Source organism: Ipomoea triloba, chromosome 14 (assembly GCF_003576645.1).
Source record: "Ipomoea triloba cultivar NCNSP0323 chromosome 14, ASM357664v1".
Classification (NCBI taxonomy): Eukaryota; Viridiplantae; Streptophyta; class Magnoliopsida; order Solanales; family Convolvulaceae; genus Ipomoea; species Ipomoea triloba.
Window position 1 is genome coordinate 6,990,125 of NC_044929.1, and position 18,900 is coordinate 7,009,024.

At 36.9% G+C, this 18,900-nt stretch overlaps 1 protein-coding gene across 1 annotated transcript; it reads right to left on the bottom strand.

The window, feature by feature from the left end:
* Positions 1–11,576: 11,576 nt before the first annotated feature.
* Positions 11,577–13,911, bottom strand: LOC116004916. The gene has a single exon (XM_031245120.1). It carries the CDS (start codon positions 13,480–13,482, stop codon positions 11,821–11,823), a length of 1,662 nt encoding a protein of 553 aa, XP_031100980.1. The 5' UTR covers positions 13,483–13,911; the 3' UTR covers positions 11,577–11,820.
* Positions 13,912–18,900: the final 4,989 nt, after the last annotated feature.

Below are 18,900 nucleotides of genomic sequence, written 5' to 3' on the forward strand. Positions count from 1 at the left end.
ATTCACCTGGATCATTGGAATAATACACTTAAATAAATATTACAAATAAATTTTTACATATATATATATATATATATATATATATATATATATATATATATATTTATTTATTTATTTATATATATTTATTTATTTATATATATTACACTCTGATATTGATATTTTATATTATATTGATTAACATTAACACTTTATTAATATTTATATTTTGACTAAACTTACAATAGAAACGTAAGGAGCAAAAACATGACGAGGAAAATGTTATTACCAGTGGATTCGAGCTTCCCAGTTCCTCTATTCCGCCGCCGCTGCTACCACTAACTGTAACTATTTTATCCTTTTTATTATTTTATTTTCATGTTCGTTTCTTTTTTTAATATAAAAAATACATTTCAAAATGATATTCACTTGGATCATTAGAATAATACACAGTAATAAATATTACAAATAAATTTTTACACACACACATATAACATACACTCTGATATTGATACTTTATATTAAATTTATTTTACTTTTGTAACAAGATTGATATTGATTTTTTTTAGTAGTACTCAAAAAATATCAATATCAGTCTTGTTACAAAAGTAAAAAAAAACAAAAGTCAAAAGATCAAAATGTAATGTACCTTTAATTTCATCATCATTTATGAAATTTTCTACCATTTGCATTTTTCTATCTTCTTCTATCGCTTTCGAGTTTCGTCTCACATCCTTAGCTTGTCATGAACCTCTGATACTGGGCATTATGTTCCAGTAATTTGAATTTGAATATTTCAAAGGTAATAAACTTAAAGATTTGAAGAATATTTCAAAGGTAATAAATTAACTTAAAGGTATCGATCGACAAGATCGATCAGAGGGGTAATGCTCATAGAGTCATAGTTAGATCATATGAGATCATTTGTTTAGATAAGATCGTGAGGTCAAATCATGTGCATCCATTTAATAATTTAATTGTCTAGATTGATTTAAGATTTTAAGTTGAAATTCGTGCGAACCGTGATAAAATGTGTGCGAATGGTGATTAAGTGTGTGCGAACGATGATTAAATGTGTGCAAACGGTGATAGTGTGTGCGAACGGAGTGAGTGTGTCAAACAACCTAGACCATTAAAAATTTTAGATTGATGTACAAGATTTGATCTCAAAATATTTTAATGGTCTAGATTGATTAAGATTTCAAGTTGGAGTGTGTACGAATAGAGACTATCAATCAATCTAGACCATTAAAAAAATATTACAGGGATGCATAAGATCTGATTTCACGATCTCTTACCTAAAAAGTGAATCTCATTGAAACTCTACCTCATATATATATATATATATATATATATATATATATGTATGTATATATATATATGTATATATGTATGTATTGTTTCATTATTGATCATGATCTTATTTTAATTAATTTATTTAATTTACAGCTGACAAAAATGGCTCCGGTGGTGGAAAAAGATAATATGGTGGGTTTTGATAATGAGATGAAAATTATAAAGGATCGTCTTTTTGGAGGATCAGAGAATTTGAGAGTTATATCAATTGTGGGCGTGATAGGAGTGGGTAAAACTACATTTGCCAATATGGTGTTCAATGATAGAGAGATTGAATATGAGTTCTTCACTCGCATTTGGGTTTATGTTTCTCGAGCTTGTAGCAGAAGGCAAATATTCGTTTACATTTTGAGCAGATTCACAAGCATACGTAATGATTATCATGAAATGTCGGATGAAAACTTAGCTGAGAGAATAAAAGAGCATTTGAAAGGTGCAAAGTATTTGATTGTATTTGATGACGTGTGGACAAAGGAGGACTGGGAGCAGTTGAAGATTGCTTTTCCTAACAATGTGAAAGGCAGTAGAATCTTAGTAACTACTCGATACCAGAATGTGGCTTCACATATTGATTCTAGTGGTACCCCTCATGAATTAAAAGGTTTAAGTGATGATGAATGTTGGGAGTTATTAGAGAAGAAGATTTTTGGAGGTGAAAGATGCCCTAATTCTCTTGAAAGTGTTGGTAGGTCGATAGCAAAGAAATGTAATGGAGTGCCACTTGAAGTGAGGAAAATAAGCGGGGTCCTCAGTCAAAATAGGATACTTGAAGACTGGAGCTACCTAAAGAGATGTATGGCCTAAGGCTATCCTAATTACTGCGATACTCTCTTACTTTCAAAAGTCAACCCTACTCCCTCATCATCAAATTTATAATTATTGATCTCAAATTCTTCCCCGAGGAATTCAGGAGCCTTACCCAGCTTCAAACACTTGTACTCCACACTACCACACAAAATAGTAGTTGTGTTAAAATTGAGGCAGACATATGGAGAGTACTTTGTGCTGCAAAAACTAGTAAGATAATAACTCTTTCAACCGCTGCATACCGGAAATTCTAGACAAGACACCGAAAATTAAAAAGCTGGGAATTTGCGGGAATCTAGCAGAGCTTATGGATGACAAGCAAGGAGGAGTTAGTCTGTTTTACAACAAGCAAGGAGGTGTTAGTCTTTTTGGATACAGTACTATAAAAATATACATAATCTTCACTTGGAACGTTTTGCTAAATCCTTTCTTATTTATATGTTAAGATATCTACCGGAAGATCTCAATACATGAACTATTTGGTTCACTGGAAGTACACTTCCATGGGAAATGGGTTCCATCAGATCAAAGAAATTGCACTTTTCACATGTTTGGTTGATTGGAACTTATATTCCAATGGGAAGTGGGTTCCTCATTTCGCAGGAAAACAAAATCGGAGGTAGGAGCTCGGATTTTGTTTTCCATCACAGTTGAGAACAAAAATTAACCTGACAAGACTATTTTGCCCTTCGATTCTTCCTCTTCTCCCGTTTCTTCTTCTTCTTCCTCACCAAACTGGAAACTGGAAGCTTGCCGGTCGCCGCATCTGCCCTCGCTGGTCGCCGCCGATGCCCTCGCCGCCGCCTTCGTCAGTCACCGCCTCCGCCTCGCTGCCTCTGCGGCTCCGCCTTCGCCTTGCCGCGCCCGCCTCCGCGGCTCCGCCTTCGCCTTGCCGCGCCCGCCTCCGCGGCTTCGCCTTCGCCTCGTCGCGGCTCACCGCCTCCCCTCGCCGACCGCCGCCTCTCTGGCTCTGCTGATTCTTCGACGCAGCTCATACACGCATACGGCACACAGGATGAGGATTGGGGTTGGGATGAAAAATAAAACCTAAAATTTCCCTAAATTTTGCTTTAAAAAAAGGCCCAAAATATTGCAAAAAATAAAAATAAAATTAAAAATTGGCCCAAAAAAGGCCCAAATATTTGTCCCCAAATTAAACAATATTATTATTATTTTTTAAAACTAATTAAATAATATTATTAAGAAATATTAATTTTATTATCATTATTAATACACAAGGGCATATATGTTTTTATACTCATTATTTCCATACTCTTTTACTTCCAATCAAACAACAAAATTTATCTTCCCAGCAACTTCTTTTCCACCAACCAAACAACAGAATTTATTTTCCTGGTAACTACTTTTCCACAGAATTTAACTTCCACTTCCCTTCAAATATTTTCCGCGAACCAAACGTGGCCTAAAGGTCTGTGATTATCTAGTTTTGATGTTAACCTAGCTAGTTTGATAGATCTTCTAGAAGATTGTGTATCGCAATCTATCAAAAGGCTAGGGTTCTTCCGCTAAAAAGATATATCAATTGATCTATCCGGTTTCGTTGAAATCAGCTCTTCTAATAACTGTTGTTAGATTTTCCGAATAGACTTCTGCCAAAGTACTAATTTTACTACATCAAGGTCTTCTAAGTGTAGGTGCTTCCAGCCAAGACCTACTTAGTTATACTTTGACTCGAGAAGCCTAAATCCTATTCTGGCGTTTACAAAATAATTTAGTATAACAAGAAATACAACAAAATTTTTGAAGTTTAAAGTTTCTAACTTATGAATTATTAATTTAGTATAACAAGAAATACAACAAAATTTGTGACACTTGACTATTAAAATCTTTCCACCATTAGTCTTTCCGTCATATTAGCGTTAGTTAGCCGTGAAGTTCAAGGGTAAAATCGTCTTTTCGCTACCTGGGTTTCTTCTTCCTCTCCATTCCCCAGTTCGTTCTCCGCAGTGATATTAATTTTCAAAAAAAAAAATAATAGAGTTAATTCCAGTAAAGGTCCTCTGAGTATAGTAATATGACGGAATGACTAATAGTGGAAGAACACAAATTCTTTGAACTGAAAAGCTTCATATCCCATGTTTTTTGAAAAATTGAACACCTTTAAGGCTTCAACTATGCCTACACTGTAGAATGGTGGTCTAATTGAGCCCAAGAAGGGTGATGCATAATATTCATAGAGACTAATGTAGCTATCAAAAACTAAATTTATAGTATACCATAAATAATTTAAGTTGCTTTTTGTTTCAATACAGACATAAACGAGTAGCCAAGCAAGTTTCTCGAGAAGCAGAAAGAGTGAGGTTTACCTCAAAGTGATATGTCCAGAGAATCTAGAATTGGCGAAGCTAATTGTACATTTTGCTTCGTCAATTGTACTTTGCGCTAGGAGAATTGTACGTTGCTCTGAACTTTTAAATTTTGACTGAATCGTCGTCTTCCTATTTAATTAAAGAATAAAATCTACGCCCCTAAGCATACATCCTTATCAACGGCAGAAGTCACCGGAAGCGACAAATAGCGGCGCCGGCTAATATCGACGGCGAAGTTCACCGCAGAATATGGAAACGATAAGAGCAGCCACAAGGTTTTCACTAAGCACCGTGCGATTGGAATCCGACAGTAGCTTAGACAATAGCACTGACCTTCTCCACGCGATTGAAATGAAACAAGCCGAGCTCCCCTTCTCTCGGTTTCCAAGCCTTCGTCAGAACGTAACATAGGTGTGGCCTGGCCATCAAACTCCTTTCCAAATCACCACTCCATTGTTGCAGTGATAGGAAAAAATATACTCACTGCGGAGAACGAAAAGGAAACCAAGAGGAAGAAGAATCCCAAGCAACGAAAAGACGATTTTACCCTGGATTTCACTGCTAACTAACGCTAAGATGACAAAAGGACTAATGGTGAAAAGATTTTGATAGTCAAGTGTCACATTTATCCAAATTAAAAGACAAGGACCAAATATGAAAAATCACTATACTCATATGACCTTTGCTAGAATTAACTCATTATTAATATCATCAAAATCAAAATAACATTATTTCTAAAATCAATTTACGTTAAAGAGGACTACTGCATCATACTCTCAATAACGTTTCAACTTGTAATATTCATCACAATTAAAATAGATTTGTATAAAATTTTAATTTTAATTTTTATTTTAATACAATAAGGAGATTATTTTTCATTTAAATAATTATGCCGCGGGAAGGTCTCATTTGGGTGTATTATTGCGATGCTTAATAAACGAGTTAATTCCAGCAATGGCCCCTGTCTATGTTGATTTTCTAAAATTAGTTCTTGACTTTTAATTTGGACAATTTAAGTCCCTTGACTTTCAAATTCTTTCCAATGTTGCTCCTTTCATCAAATTTTGGTTAAGTTGAGGTCAAATGAATGGGTAAAATTATTCGTTCACATGTAGAGTGTATTATTACTCATATTTCTCATGTCCTATACGTTATATATATGAATATAATCTCAGTCGAAAAGACTTCAACTAAGATTATATGACTTTGATTGAGACTCCGACTAAGACTATATTCATATATACAGCGTATAAGATAAGAGAAATACGAGTAATAATACACTAAACAGGTGAACGGACAATTTTACCCCTTCATTTGACCTCAACTTAACCAAAATTTGACGAAAGAACCAATATTGGAAAGAATTTGAAAGTCAAGGGATCTAAATTGTCCAAATTAAAAGTCGGGAACTAATTTTAAAAAATCAACATAATCAGAGGACCATCGCTGAAATTAACTCCTTAATAAACCAATTAGAACAACGTAACTTCACGAATATATTACTCTCATAACAACCGCATCATGGCATTCTTTGCTTTTTTATATCGAGAATCAATGACCGTGACGTGGCACAACAATGCGATTGTCGTATTAATTGGAGGTGCTTCACTAATATATATCACAAAAAAACATAAATTTATAGTATAAAATTAGTGTAGCCCCATTCTCAAAAAAAAAATAAAAAAAATTAGTGTAGCCCCATGCTGTCTTGGATACTTTTTTTTTGGTTAATGTGTCATTTAGCCCATGAACTATATCCAATTATTCATGCCGCACCCTGAACTTTTATATCGTATATATCGAGTCACAAACAAAAAAAAAATTCACCATAGAACTTTTAGCAGGTTTTCCTGTCTTCCTACTAACATGGCGCATGTTTCCCACTGATGTGACATTTTTTTAACCTTATGTGTCCATTTAAGCATTTACATATTAAAAATTAAGATTTAAAAAAAAAAACAAAAAATATAAACAAAAATCGGAAACCAAATTTCACTATTTTGCCCAACCTTATTTCACTTGACAGCTGTTTAGTTGTTGACAATAAGATACTAAACAAAAAAATAGCATTTCTATTAATTTGAAAAATTGAAAAAATACTAAACAAAAAATTAGCCAAAAAAATATAAATTCTAAAAAAAAAATTTGAAACATTGGAATTGCAAAATTGAAAAAGTATACATTATGAAAATAAAGAGAAGAAAATTCTGGTTATTTTAATATAATATTTTTTTAATTTTTAGTTTTTAATTTTTAATATGTAAATGCTTACATGGACAATATAAAGTTAAAAGAAATGCCACATCAGTGAGAAACCTGCGCCATGTCAGCAGGAAGACAGGGAAACCTGCTAAAAGTTCTAGGTGAATTTTTTTTTTTTTTTTGGGTTTGTGGCTCAATATATACGATATGAAAGTTCAGTGTGCGGCATGAATAATTGGATATAGTTCATGGTGCTAAATGACACTTTAGCCTATTTTTTTTCAATACATGTTAGTGCATGACATTTATTATAATTGACTAGTATTTTGTACGAGCGATGCGCGAAATTTTATGTCCAATATTAAAACATTAATAAATACAAATAATTAAAATTTATAATTCAAATTATATATACACAAATAATATATGTATTTTATACACACACATATATGATTTATAATGAATAGAAATTTAATTAAAATATAATCAACCATTAAATTAATTATATATTGGTTTTAATAAAATGATAATTACAGAATAGGAAAAATATATGATAGATATAGGTGTATGGTAATAATGATGGAGTTAAAAAGTAACGGTGTTATAACAATGTAAGAGTAGTTTTGTATAACAAGAATGTAGTAGGGACAATTTTGTCTAATAACATTGAAGTGTACAACATTTAAAGTAAAATGTATATATTTATTAGCATATAAAAAGAGGGACATAAATCAAGGATATAACCTTGATTGAGCACTGACTCGTGTGGGTGAACTGGTGTTTCTTGCCAAAACAACCCGCTTTCTCGCCCCGTTCTGGAAGGTTTCTACCTCCACGGTTCATTCCGAGAGCTTACTTCGCTGACCTAGCTCCAAGCTCTCAACATCAAGCGGAACCACTTCACTGACCATGAACAAGTTCTTCTCCAGTTTACATCTAACTTTGAAGTTTCTTCTTTCCAACTGTGCATTCATCTTCACAATCGCATGTTTAAACGGTGCGTCTTCTTCACAATGGTGTGTATTTTTTCATCACGTTATTTTTTTTTATCTTCGCACATTGCTAATAATATGAGAGTTGGAATTTGAATTTTCACTGGGGATTTTCGAAGTGAACTATTATATAATGGTGAAATATAATTTATACATTTCAAATTAATAATCAATATTAATATTAATACATATGGTGCTACTCACTTATGCAGGGGTGTCAAACTGTCAATATCGAACGGTTGTCCCATTAGGCCCGCCTCACTAAGATTTGTTGTTTTTTGTTTTTTTTTTTTTTTTTTTTTTTTGCGATTGCAGTCTGCCCCGCAAGCTAGGATTAGGCAAATTATTGCGTGGACGGTGATCAATTGTGTAAATCACAATCCAAAACGACGTCGCTTTGATGTTTTAAAAAAAATTTCTTGCTCCGCGCGTCGGCGCGTGTGTTAGAATAGTGAACATCTGGGTACACAATTTTTATAAAGCACTTGGACTCCTAACAACCACATTTTTGGCATTAGTATTGTTATTAAAATAATATTGTTTGTTTGATGTTTATTACTTTTTTCACATTGTTAATCCTATCAACATTAACAGATGAACGGATAGCTCGTTTGGTTCTTGAAAAAGAATCGAATATAAATTTCATAGATAAATAACAAGTTGAAATATTAATTTCATTGTTTGGTTACTATAAATAAGTTGTTGGAATAATTAGTAAAAAAATTAAATTCTCCTACATAATAAAAATATATAATGGTAATATAAGGTTAATAAATTTATTTTTCTCAAATTTTTAATTTTTAATTTTTATTAAATAAATTCGCTTATCAACCAAATAAGGTAAAACCTAGGTTTCCAGCCATTCATCGAAAGCATTCTCTCAAACAAATATCCACTTGCATTGGATAATCCAGCGCACTTCAAATGTTCATATTAAAAAAATGTAAAAACATCATAAATTTAATTTGAATGAGACAAGCACGCGACGTACGCCCAGTAATTTTTTATTATTAACTGGTGATACTAAAAGAAAACATAAAAAATGTGGCTCAAATAATTGAGCAACTAGTAAACCTTAAAAATTAAAGTATATTGTGATGTCCAACTAAATTATTAAAGAATGATTACGTACAGGAGCTAATATCCAATTTAGTTATAATTATAATATTTTTTTATTTAGTTCTAAATAAATTTTTGTTCTTAATTAAATATTCAACTTTAATGATTTTATCAAATTGAGTCTTTAATTTGATTAATAGAATTAAAGACTAAATTGAGAAAAATTATTATATTCGAGAACTAAATTGGGTACAACCACTATAGTCGCAAACTAACTTGGGTAAAAGGAAAAATTATAGTTTATGTCCATCCATAATATGTCAATTATCAATGTCACCCCTGAATTATTAGTAGTATAAATGTTGCTCCTCAATTTTTGAAATGGTACATATATTGCTCCTCTCGTACCGTACGGGAGGGGCAATATATGTATTGTTTTGAAAATTGAGGGGCAACATAGTAAAAGATTGAGAGTAAAAACACATTCATATATGTACCGTACTTGTCCCGGATCATCCATTGAATTCCCCTCTCACCACACCCACTCCGCCACCAGAACCTATTCATACATTTCTCAAGCTTATCACACAAAAAGATTGGGAGTAAAAACACACTCATAGTAAAAGTAGGTATTGCCTAGGCCACAGATTTAAGCAATACCTCCTGCACGAGTCAGAAACTTCTTATTCCAAGCTCCAACACTGTCTCAATTTATGCTCCACATACAAGAATACTCTCCCCTTATTCCTACCAATCACAGATGGCAAGCCCAGATCCTCTGTTTACCTCCTACAGAGAAAGCAAACAAGGTGGCAGACTCCATGACAGACCAAGTCCAATCTATTCAAGACGAAGTTCGAACCCAACTGGCAGCCTCTAATGCCAAATATAAAGCTGGTGCAGACAAGAAACGTCGTGAACAACTCTTTCAAGTTAGGGAAGATGTCATGGTTTATCTCCGAAAAGAACAACTTCCCGCTTCTAACTATCCTAAACTCTCTCCGAGGAAGCATGGCCCTTACAAAATCTTAAAGAAAATCAACGATATTGCATACGTGGTGGATATTCCAGATGCTTGGAAAATTTCAAAACAATGTGGCTGATTTGTTCAAATTTCACTCTGCCGATAACCCGTTACTCGAGGGCGAGTTCTTCCTCTCTGGTGGGGGGAGAATGATGGCGTACCCAATCAGTCGCAAAACAGACTAATATCTCCTTTATGTTTGGCTGCTACATGCATGCATCTGCTTTCTTATTTATTGTTATTTTATTTCCTAAGTATTGTTATTTTCCTATGTGATGTTTACTATTCCCACCATCTTTGAGTTAATTCTCCCTTCTTCCCGTTAGTCTGCTTTATAAAGCATTATTGTAAGCCTTTGGACATGATTGAAGAACATTGGATGAAAATTATCTTGGGTGTATTTCAATTATTTTCGAATTTCGTTTGTTTCGTACCCTACATCAGGTATGCCCATAGGTTATATAGGCCATGAGACTAACTTGTATAACCCGGGTACCCCTTAGGGCTAAACGGGACGATCCATTTGGATCGGATCGGAGAAATATACAACCCAACATGCCTAAACAAAGGCTAAATTAAATGGACTCAACTCGGCAAATCGGGCATGTTTTTATAGCTCTAAATATGGGTACTCACTTTCAATTTCCAATTTTAGTTTAGATGGTTCAGCCCGCCCGATTAGCCTAGCAACCCGAAGTTTAGCGTTAGGGCCAAACCAAACCCAAAAATAAAATAATAAAATAATCCATTAGCAAGACAACCCGATAGGGCTAGCTAGAAACTGAGTGGGCTAGCTAGAAACTGAGCGGGCTAGCCCAATTGACATCCCTACCATAAAATAATCCCTAAGCTGGTTGAAAAGCCTTGACTTTGATAGTATTATCATTGAGACGGATTCATTACAGGTGGTCCAAGGACTCAGTTTTACGTTGGTTGATTATTATTTTCATGTGATGTTAACTGAAATTAAAAACTTGATGAGTATGTTTACTCAAATTAGTTTATCTTTTACTAAGCGATTTGCGAATCAGGAGGCCCATCTACTTACCAAGCAGTCTGTATTTTTGTCTGATTGCTCAGAGTAATTCGTTAACCCTCCAATCTTCCTTTGTAATACTCTTTCCTCGCATGTGATTTAATGCAATTCTCTTAAAAAAAAAAAAAAATCTTAAGAACCCATTGTTTTATTAAGTGAAATGCAAGGTGAACGTGGTCCAATGTATAAATGTCACTGGGTGGATTTCCTCTTTCTTGGGGACCTAGGGTGACCAGATACCATCTGTGGTAGTTTTGGAGTCTCCTTTTATTTATTTATTTATTTAAAAGTATACATTGAATAAAAGATAAAAACCTACATAAAAACCTATTGAGAAAGATTACCATGCCGGTATCATATTCAATACTATTGCTTAGAATTCATACATAATTGTATCAGGTATTATTGATAATGGTTTTTAATCATACCAAATACAATTATGCGTTATTGTACCAGGTGGTGTTAACCGACACATTAGAAATTTCATATAATTAAATGAATAGTCAGCATACTACCCTGGCTTCAATAATGAAACAAAAACCATGTAATGAGAACATGGCATTTGTACAGTGGTTAAAAAACGAATGATAGCTCAGTCAATTACCTACCAACAAAACATAAAATGGACTGCATTGCATGGTTACTTATGGTATCTGGTTCCAAACTCATAATCTTTTATCTGTATCCACAAGTGACATATAAACGAGTAAAATGCACTAGTTTTTATTTATAGGATAGACACATATTCAGGTCAAAATGAATCTGCTCCAAACATTTCAGGAATGTGCAAATTTTAAAATATCCCAAAAGATTATTGAATCAGAAAGCATGATAAATATGGTAGCAATTTAAAAGTTGAATATTGTACATATAAGTGATTGTACATGGGTGGGGGACTGTATCGATGTGATCAATGAACAAACCACAGCAAAACCTTCAACAATTTCATTTCAAAACTAAATGTAAGAAACGAGCAAAATGATATGTGAATTCACACATGTAAAGTGCAGAAAAAAAAGGTATCTCCAACCCTGGCTAGCATGTGTTTACTCCATCCTTGCAATCGCTGGTCAAGTTATAAAATGTCTCTACCCGTATCTTGGACCTGTAAAGAACCTCGGTGTCCACTTCAACCCTCATGTATCCATCAAAATCGACAGGCTTGCCACCGTTCAGTAGTGTTGTTTCATTGTACCATTCACTAACATTACTCCAGAGATACTTGTAATCATCGAGCAAGTGAACTTTGTAGTGAGGTCTCAGTTTATCAAAATAATTGTAAAACGGTTCATTTGTGGCTATATAAAGATGCCTTCCGGGTTTTATCATCCCTTGAATCTTCGCAACAAGGGCATCTGGGGATGTATCAGCATCGAGATGGGGCCATAACTGCTTGTTCTCCGCTTTCTCTCCTCGAACCACATGAGCAGCATCGAAGTCCCAGTCCATATCCCCACTTATTGCAGAAACTATATTCATTAATCGTTTGGATTTCCACAAAGCATGCCATGGCCTCTGGATGTACTTTGCTGAGGAACCTTCGCAGACTCTATACCAATAGTTTTCAGGCTCGGGGGCATCGAATTGCCTCCATATAATCGTGCTCTTGTCTTTCCTGAGTTGCATTGGCGTGACTTTATAATCTCTGACCTTTCTTACAGGGATTTTCTTCTTGTGCGTCTTATCCCATCTCTTCCAATCCTTAACGAAGTCTCCTTCTTCAACAATCGGTACCACCTCTTTCAAGTGCTCAAAATCAAAGTAGAACCTGAAGTCTTTCTCTTCCTCGTCCTTGTGGCTCTGAGTATAAGTGGATGCCAAACACATACTCAAATCCATCACAAACGTCCGATTCAGATACTGAGCCTCACCTACCGCGCATAAAAAGCTCCAGGTGAAATGATTCATGTCTTTACAATAATCTCCGCCCCGAGAATAGTACAAGTACCTCCCCTTCCTAAAATCCGCATCTGACCCCAATATTGGAATTGTATCATTGATATCCTCGTCCCTAACGGGAGGAGCAATTCTCGATCTCGGACCAGTTCTAGTGCCACTAACAATCCTTGCACGACGGGCATTCCCTCCCGAATGCCAACGCCCCGCATGAATGACTCTATAACTACAGTCACTAGCAAATCCAACTCTGAATCTCCTGAAATCTCTATACTTCCTCCAAGACTTCTCTCTCTTGTTCCTAAACCTCCAGGCCACATCACATTCATCCGGCTTCGACCCGCTAACAGGAGTTTGATAATCCAGAAATGCAATCGACTTAAAAGTCTTCAAATTAAACCTCTCGATTGCAATCAAGACTCTAGGATCCGAGCAATTAACCGAATCTCCGTCCATACAACCTGATTTTAGGGTCACATTCCGGAGTTCTCCCTCGGATTTATCAATGGTGTCCTCTGTGATCGGTACAAAGGCGAAAGCAGGGGATCCAACCGGGGAGCTCACAGCAATGTCCTCGCCGGTTTTCAGGATGGAATTGTCAGTTTTAAATGTGGCTTTCTCCACTGCAGTGAAGGCCTTAGTCAGAGCTCTCGAAGACTCCCATGGATCGGGGGGTTGGTATGTGATGGCAATTACAGTGAACAAAAGAACAAAGAAAACAAAAACTGAGAAACACACATTGCTTATGAGCTTTATTGTGTTTTGCCCAAATGGGTCTGTTGCTGAATTCAATTGCTTCATTGGTAGAGAACCCTAACCCTAACCCTAACTACACAATACGAATCATCTACAAGGAACTTCCCAAATTCATAGAGAGGATGGATTTTGAATCTGGAAACGAACAATAAATTGAAGGAGAAAGTTGGGGATTAGGGGCTAGGGTATACTTACCTCAGAAAAAGCAAGGATCTTGAAGCTTGATTTATCGTCAAACTTCAAGGTTTGTCTTCAATTTTGAGGAAAAGATTGGATCTTGGAGCTGTAGCCTGTAGGTGTAGGAGAGCGGAGTGAATACTGGACTAACTCTAAATTTCAAGGATTTTATTTCAAAAATTAAGGAAGAAGTGCAGGATTACGAAGAAAAGATTGGTTTTGATGTGAAGCAGGAAGAGGTGAGAGAGAGAGAGAGCTAAAACAACTGAAACCAGTTGAAGAAGAGGTGGAATACAGTGAAATTGACAGAAATCTAGTACCTGTCTCTGTGGACTGTGGTGTAGTATACCTCACTTCACATTTTATTTTGGAGCGTTTGGTTCACAGAATCTTGGATTAATCAGGTAATAGGATTACCTTCAGGATGACAAATTATGCTGTGGACCTGAGTCCAAAACTACGTCGTTTTTGTCTCTCTTTCTTTTTTTTAAAAAAAAATTAGTAAACATATTGTTGAATACAGAGTTGTCCAAAAAATGTGTGAATGTAGAGGTTTCAAAATGTGAATGTAGAGTATAGAAATCGTGAATGTAGATTTATGATTGTGTGAATGTAGAGTTGCCCAGAAATGTGTGAATGTGGAGGTTTCAAATTGTGAATATGGAGTATAGAAATCGTGAATGTAGAGTTCTGCATGTGTGAATCGTTAAGAAGTTCTAGCAACTTGTAGCCCTGTAACGTGTGAATGTGGAGTTCTCAAGTTGTGAATATGGAGTATAGGACCTGTGAATATAGAGTTTTGAATGTGTGAATGCATAACAGTGATAACATAGTTACTAAATATATAATCTTGTTGATGGCGGAAATGTAAACGGGGTACGGATTTACACCACGTGATGTTTGATTGTGTATGATGTAGTGTATGGAATATGTATACATGAATGCAGGGAGAAGGGGAAAGGAAGCCATGGCTTCTTCTTGGAGAAAAGAGCCAAGAACTAAAGAGAGATAGGAGTTAATCTTCCGAATTGAATTCGGGATCCGAGGATGCCATTACAGTGGGGGGTCATGTCCTTTATATAGAAATAGGACCTGACCCTTCAGGAATATAATATTCTCCAAAGGTCACTTGCCCTTTAACAATTTCTAAGGGACAACCCGACCGTTTAGGGGTACAATAATACACGGACTATACACATTGTATTCCTACAGTAGTCCTTGGGTATTTATCCATCACATTGGGTATTTATCCATCACAAGTCCCCCACTTCTTGAATCTGCGAGAGTCGTCAGGTTCGAGAAGTAAAATGTGCTTTGGGCGGCCAACTTGTTACAAGCAAAATCTCTCCGGTCTGAATGCCTTAATAGTCTGTGATGAACCCTCAAGTATGAGTTGAGCATGAGGGGCGTGATTTACGCTGGTTGCCTCGTTAAAAACCTTAGACTAAGAAAAACCTTATGGGAAAAAACCTAGCTAAGGGAAAAAGAGTACAACCAAAAAGGCGTAATCATTTAAGACTATAAGGGTTTGTCTTGGTTGTTTATGCAGCTTGATCAACCTTTCCAGGTTGAATCTCCAGTGATTCTTCATGTCCATCGTCCAGTGAGCTTTTGAGGGTATGGAGTAGACATCTTCCTGCAAAAAGTTGAGATAAAAAATGCAAATATGCGTGTAATGCATGCCTATCCTGATATGCAAATCCTAAGTTAGTTCCTAACTCCACTTCTATAACTAAAAATGAACCCTCACTCCGAGGGATACCTAACGACTTAATGCACAACTTTGGGGTTGTGCGGGCACCCAAAGCCATTGTACTGCGCGCGATTTTTTGTGCCAAAGGCATCTTTTTTACCAAGCTGGTACTTTGACGACCGCAGGGGTCTCATCGCTGAAAAGCGAGATAGATTCATCGCTGAAAAGCGGCCTTGATAACAACCCCAAACGAAAGTTCATGCAGGTTAAACAAAACCCCAAACGAAAATTCGTGCAGGTCGAACAAATAAGTGCCATGGCGACGCATGGGTACACTCAACCGGACAAATCCGTGCAGGTTGATCAAACCCCAAACGGAAGAGCCGGAGATTTTTTTTTTTTTTCAAGTGCCATGACGACGCATGAGCACACTCAAGCAACAAATTCGTGCAGGTTGGCCAAACCACAAACGGAAGAGTCGGAGAGTTTTTTTTTTTTTTNCTTTCTTCCACAATTTTCTCCACTTTCTTTTATTCTTCCCACCATTTTTGTCTTTTTCTCTTTTTTGTCTTTTCTTCCCCCACTTTTATTATTTTCTTCACCCTATGCCCGACACCCCTCCCTTTTTTACTCTTATTTTCCCATTCCAAAGCCAATACAAGACAAAACAATAATAAAGAAAATATTATGGGTCCTGGTGGTTTGGAGTGCGGGCCGAAGAGGGTGGCGACGGTGGCTGGAGGAGATGAGCTGGTCGATGAAAATCCAAGTTCGACACAGGCTACCGGAGTTCTACCGGTACGGTGGTCTCAGTGGCGGGCAGTAGGAAGGTGATGATGAAGTGGTGTTTGATAGTTGAGGGAAGCTTGGTTACGGCAGCTNTCCCTTTTTTACTCTTATTTTCCCATTCCAAAGCCAATACAAGACAAAACAATAATAAAGAAAATATTATGGGTCCTGGTGGTTTGGAGTGCGAGCCGAAGAGGGTGGCGACGGTGGCTGGAGGAGATGAGCTGGTCGATGAAAATCCAAGTTCGACACAGGCTACCGGAGTTCTACCGGTACGGTGGTCTCAGTGGCGGGCAGTAGGAAGGTGATGATGAAGTGGTGTTTGATAGTTGAGGGAAGCTTGGTTGCGGCAGCTATAACGACTTTAGCGTTTTGCTCCGACGAGGGAAGGAGAGAGAGACATCGTGGCTGCGATGGAGGGGGCCGTGGTGATGGAGCGGTGGCACCATGGAAATCCGGTAGTGGTGTGATGCGGCGACATTGTTCACCATGGTCAGCTGCATTTATCACCTTCATTCACGGACACGAAGAATCCGGCACTCCTTTTACATTGAAATGGGACCACGGCTACACTATTTTTTCATTAAAAATACATGGCTTAATCCCATTGTGCTAAAGCTAAAAGCTAAAGACAATCAATTTTCCCACTTCCAGAAAAAAGCCTAACATACTGCCAAACCATTCCATAAATTCTGCTACCTCTACAATAATAATATTATTATTGAAAATAGTAAATTGAATGGGGCATCACGTGAAACATCAGCATCTTGCCTCCTTTAATGATTGCAATAACAATATGCAAAAATTAGCTCCCTTACCCACGCCATTACTACTGTTTCGTCGTCTTCCTCACCGGTACCCCCATTTTCGAGAGAGAGACCGATGATAGTGATGGCTCCGGCGGTAGTGGGAGGCGTGGAGGCTGGAGTCATTTACGGACGTCGGAGAGCAGACGAGCTAAGCAGATGGGAACCGGACTGGTGGTGGTTCGTCAATCTGCTCGGGTGACGACGTGGTGGGGGCTGTAATGCCGGCGGAGACCGGTGGTTGCTGGATCGGCGACGATGATGACTGCTTCGTTGACGGGTTGCGTTGACAGCGAGTGGCGATGCGGTGGTGGCGGAGCACGGAGACGCCGGAGGAAGGGGCGTAAACCAGCCGCTGGAGGTCGCAGGTTGAGGCAGCGGTCGGCGGTGGCGTCGCGGTGGTGGCTGGTGTGTAGTGGCCGTGGCGGTTGCAGTGGTGTTTTTCCCTTTTTTTGTGTTGACCAACGAAGATCATAATATGATAAGGAGATGATTTGGATGATGATGAAGGTGGCGGAGCGGGAGTCGGGGCTGAGAGAGAAAACGGAGGGACAGCGTGCTTGGATCTCGGGCAACAATGGCGAGCACTGATGCTTCTCAGTTCGTGGTTTCTGCTGCCGGGAGAGGCTAAAGATGATGCGGTAACGTGGCGGCATGGTGTATTTTATTTCCTGTGTGGCGACAGTGGAGAAGGAGGAGATTGGAGGTGGTGGGATGCTCTATGACGGAGATGGTGGTGGAGCGCTGTATTTTCCGGTGAGCAGCGATAGTGACAGTGAGTTGTGACGGTGACGAGGATGGTGAATACCATTCGGTTGATTAGAGGAACACGGCATTTCGTCGCATTCCCCACGGACGGCGCCAATGATGGCGGAAATGTAAACGGGGTACGGATTTACACCACGTTGATTGTGTATGATGTAGTGTATGGAATATGTATACATGAATGCAGGGAGAAGGGGAAAGGAAGCCATGGCTTCTTCTTGGAGAAAAGAGCCAAGAACTAAAGAGAGATAGGAGTGAATCTTCCGAATTGAATCCGGGATCCGAGGATGCCATTACAGTGGGGGGTCATGTCCTTTATATAGAAATAGGACCTGACCCTTCAGGAATATAATATTCTCCAAAGGTCACTTGCCCTTTAACAATTTCTAAGGGACAACCCGACCGTTTAGGGGTACAATAATACACGGACTATACACATTGTATTCCTACAGTAGTCCTTGGGTATTTATCCATCACATTGGGTATTTATCCATCACTTGTGTTAAGTATGTTGTGGTCCAGTGGCATCAAACCCTTCCTTTTATACGGGAGGTGGTGGGTTCGAGCCTATACTGCATTGTAAAAAAACATATAATCATGTAATGTGGATTTATGTGTTTGTTTTGGATTGTGGAATATAACATTACTTTGTTGGGTTAAGGGTTATATTTTAGGTTATATGCGACAATTTACTATAATGTCTTTATATATATATATATATATATATATATATATATATATATATATATATATTTATTTATTTATTTATTTATTTATTTATTTATTTGTGTGCCTTTATTGTGTATGTATGAATGTATTGATGCTTAATATTAAAAAAATAAATATATAAATATACACACGTATATTTGATTATATAAACATATATAAAAAAAACATATATTTATTTTATATATGTTATTGTGTTAGTATTATTATTATTATTATTATTATTATTATTATTATTATTATTATTATTATTATTATTATTATAATATAAGGATTAGTTAACAAGGGCAAAGTTGGAATAATCCAAGGTAATCTTAGATTACCTAAAAAACGGGGGTAATCACATTACCTTGAAACATTACCGCCACATCAGCTTTAGGGGGCGTTTGGTTCATGGAATCTTGGATTACTCCAAGTAATAGGATTACCTCCAGAAATGTAATGTGAGATTTTGGGAATGTAAGATTACCTGATGTGTTTTGGTTTGGATTGTGGAATATAATGTTA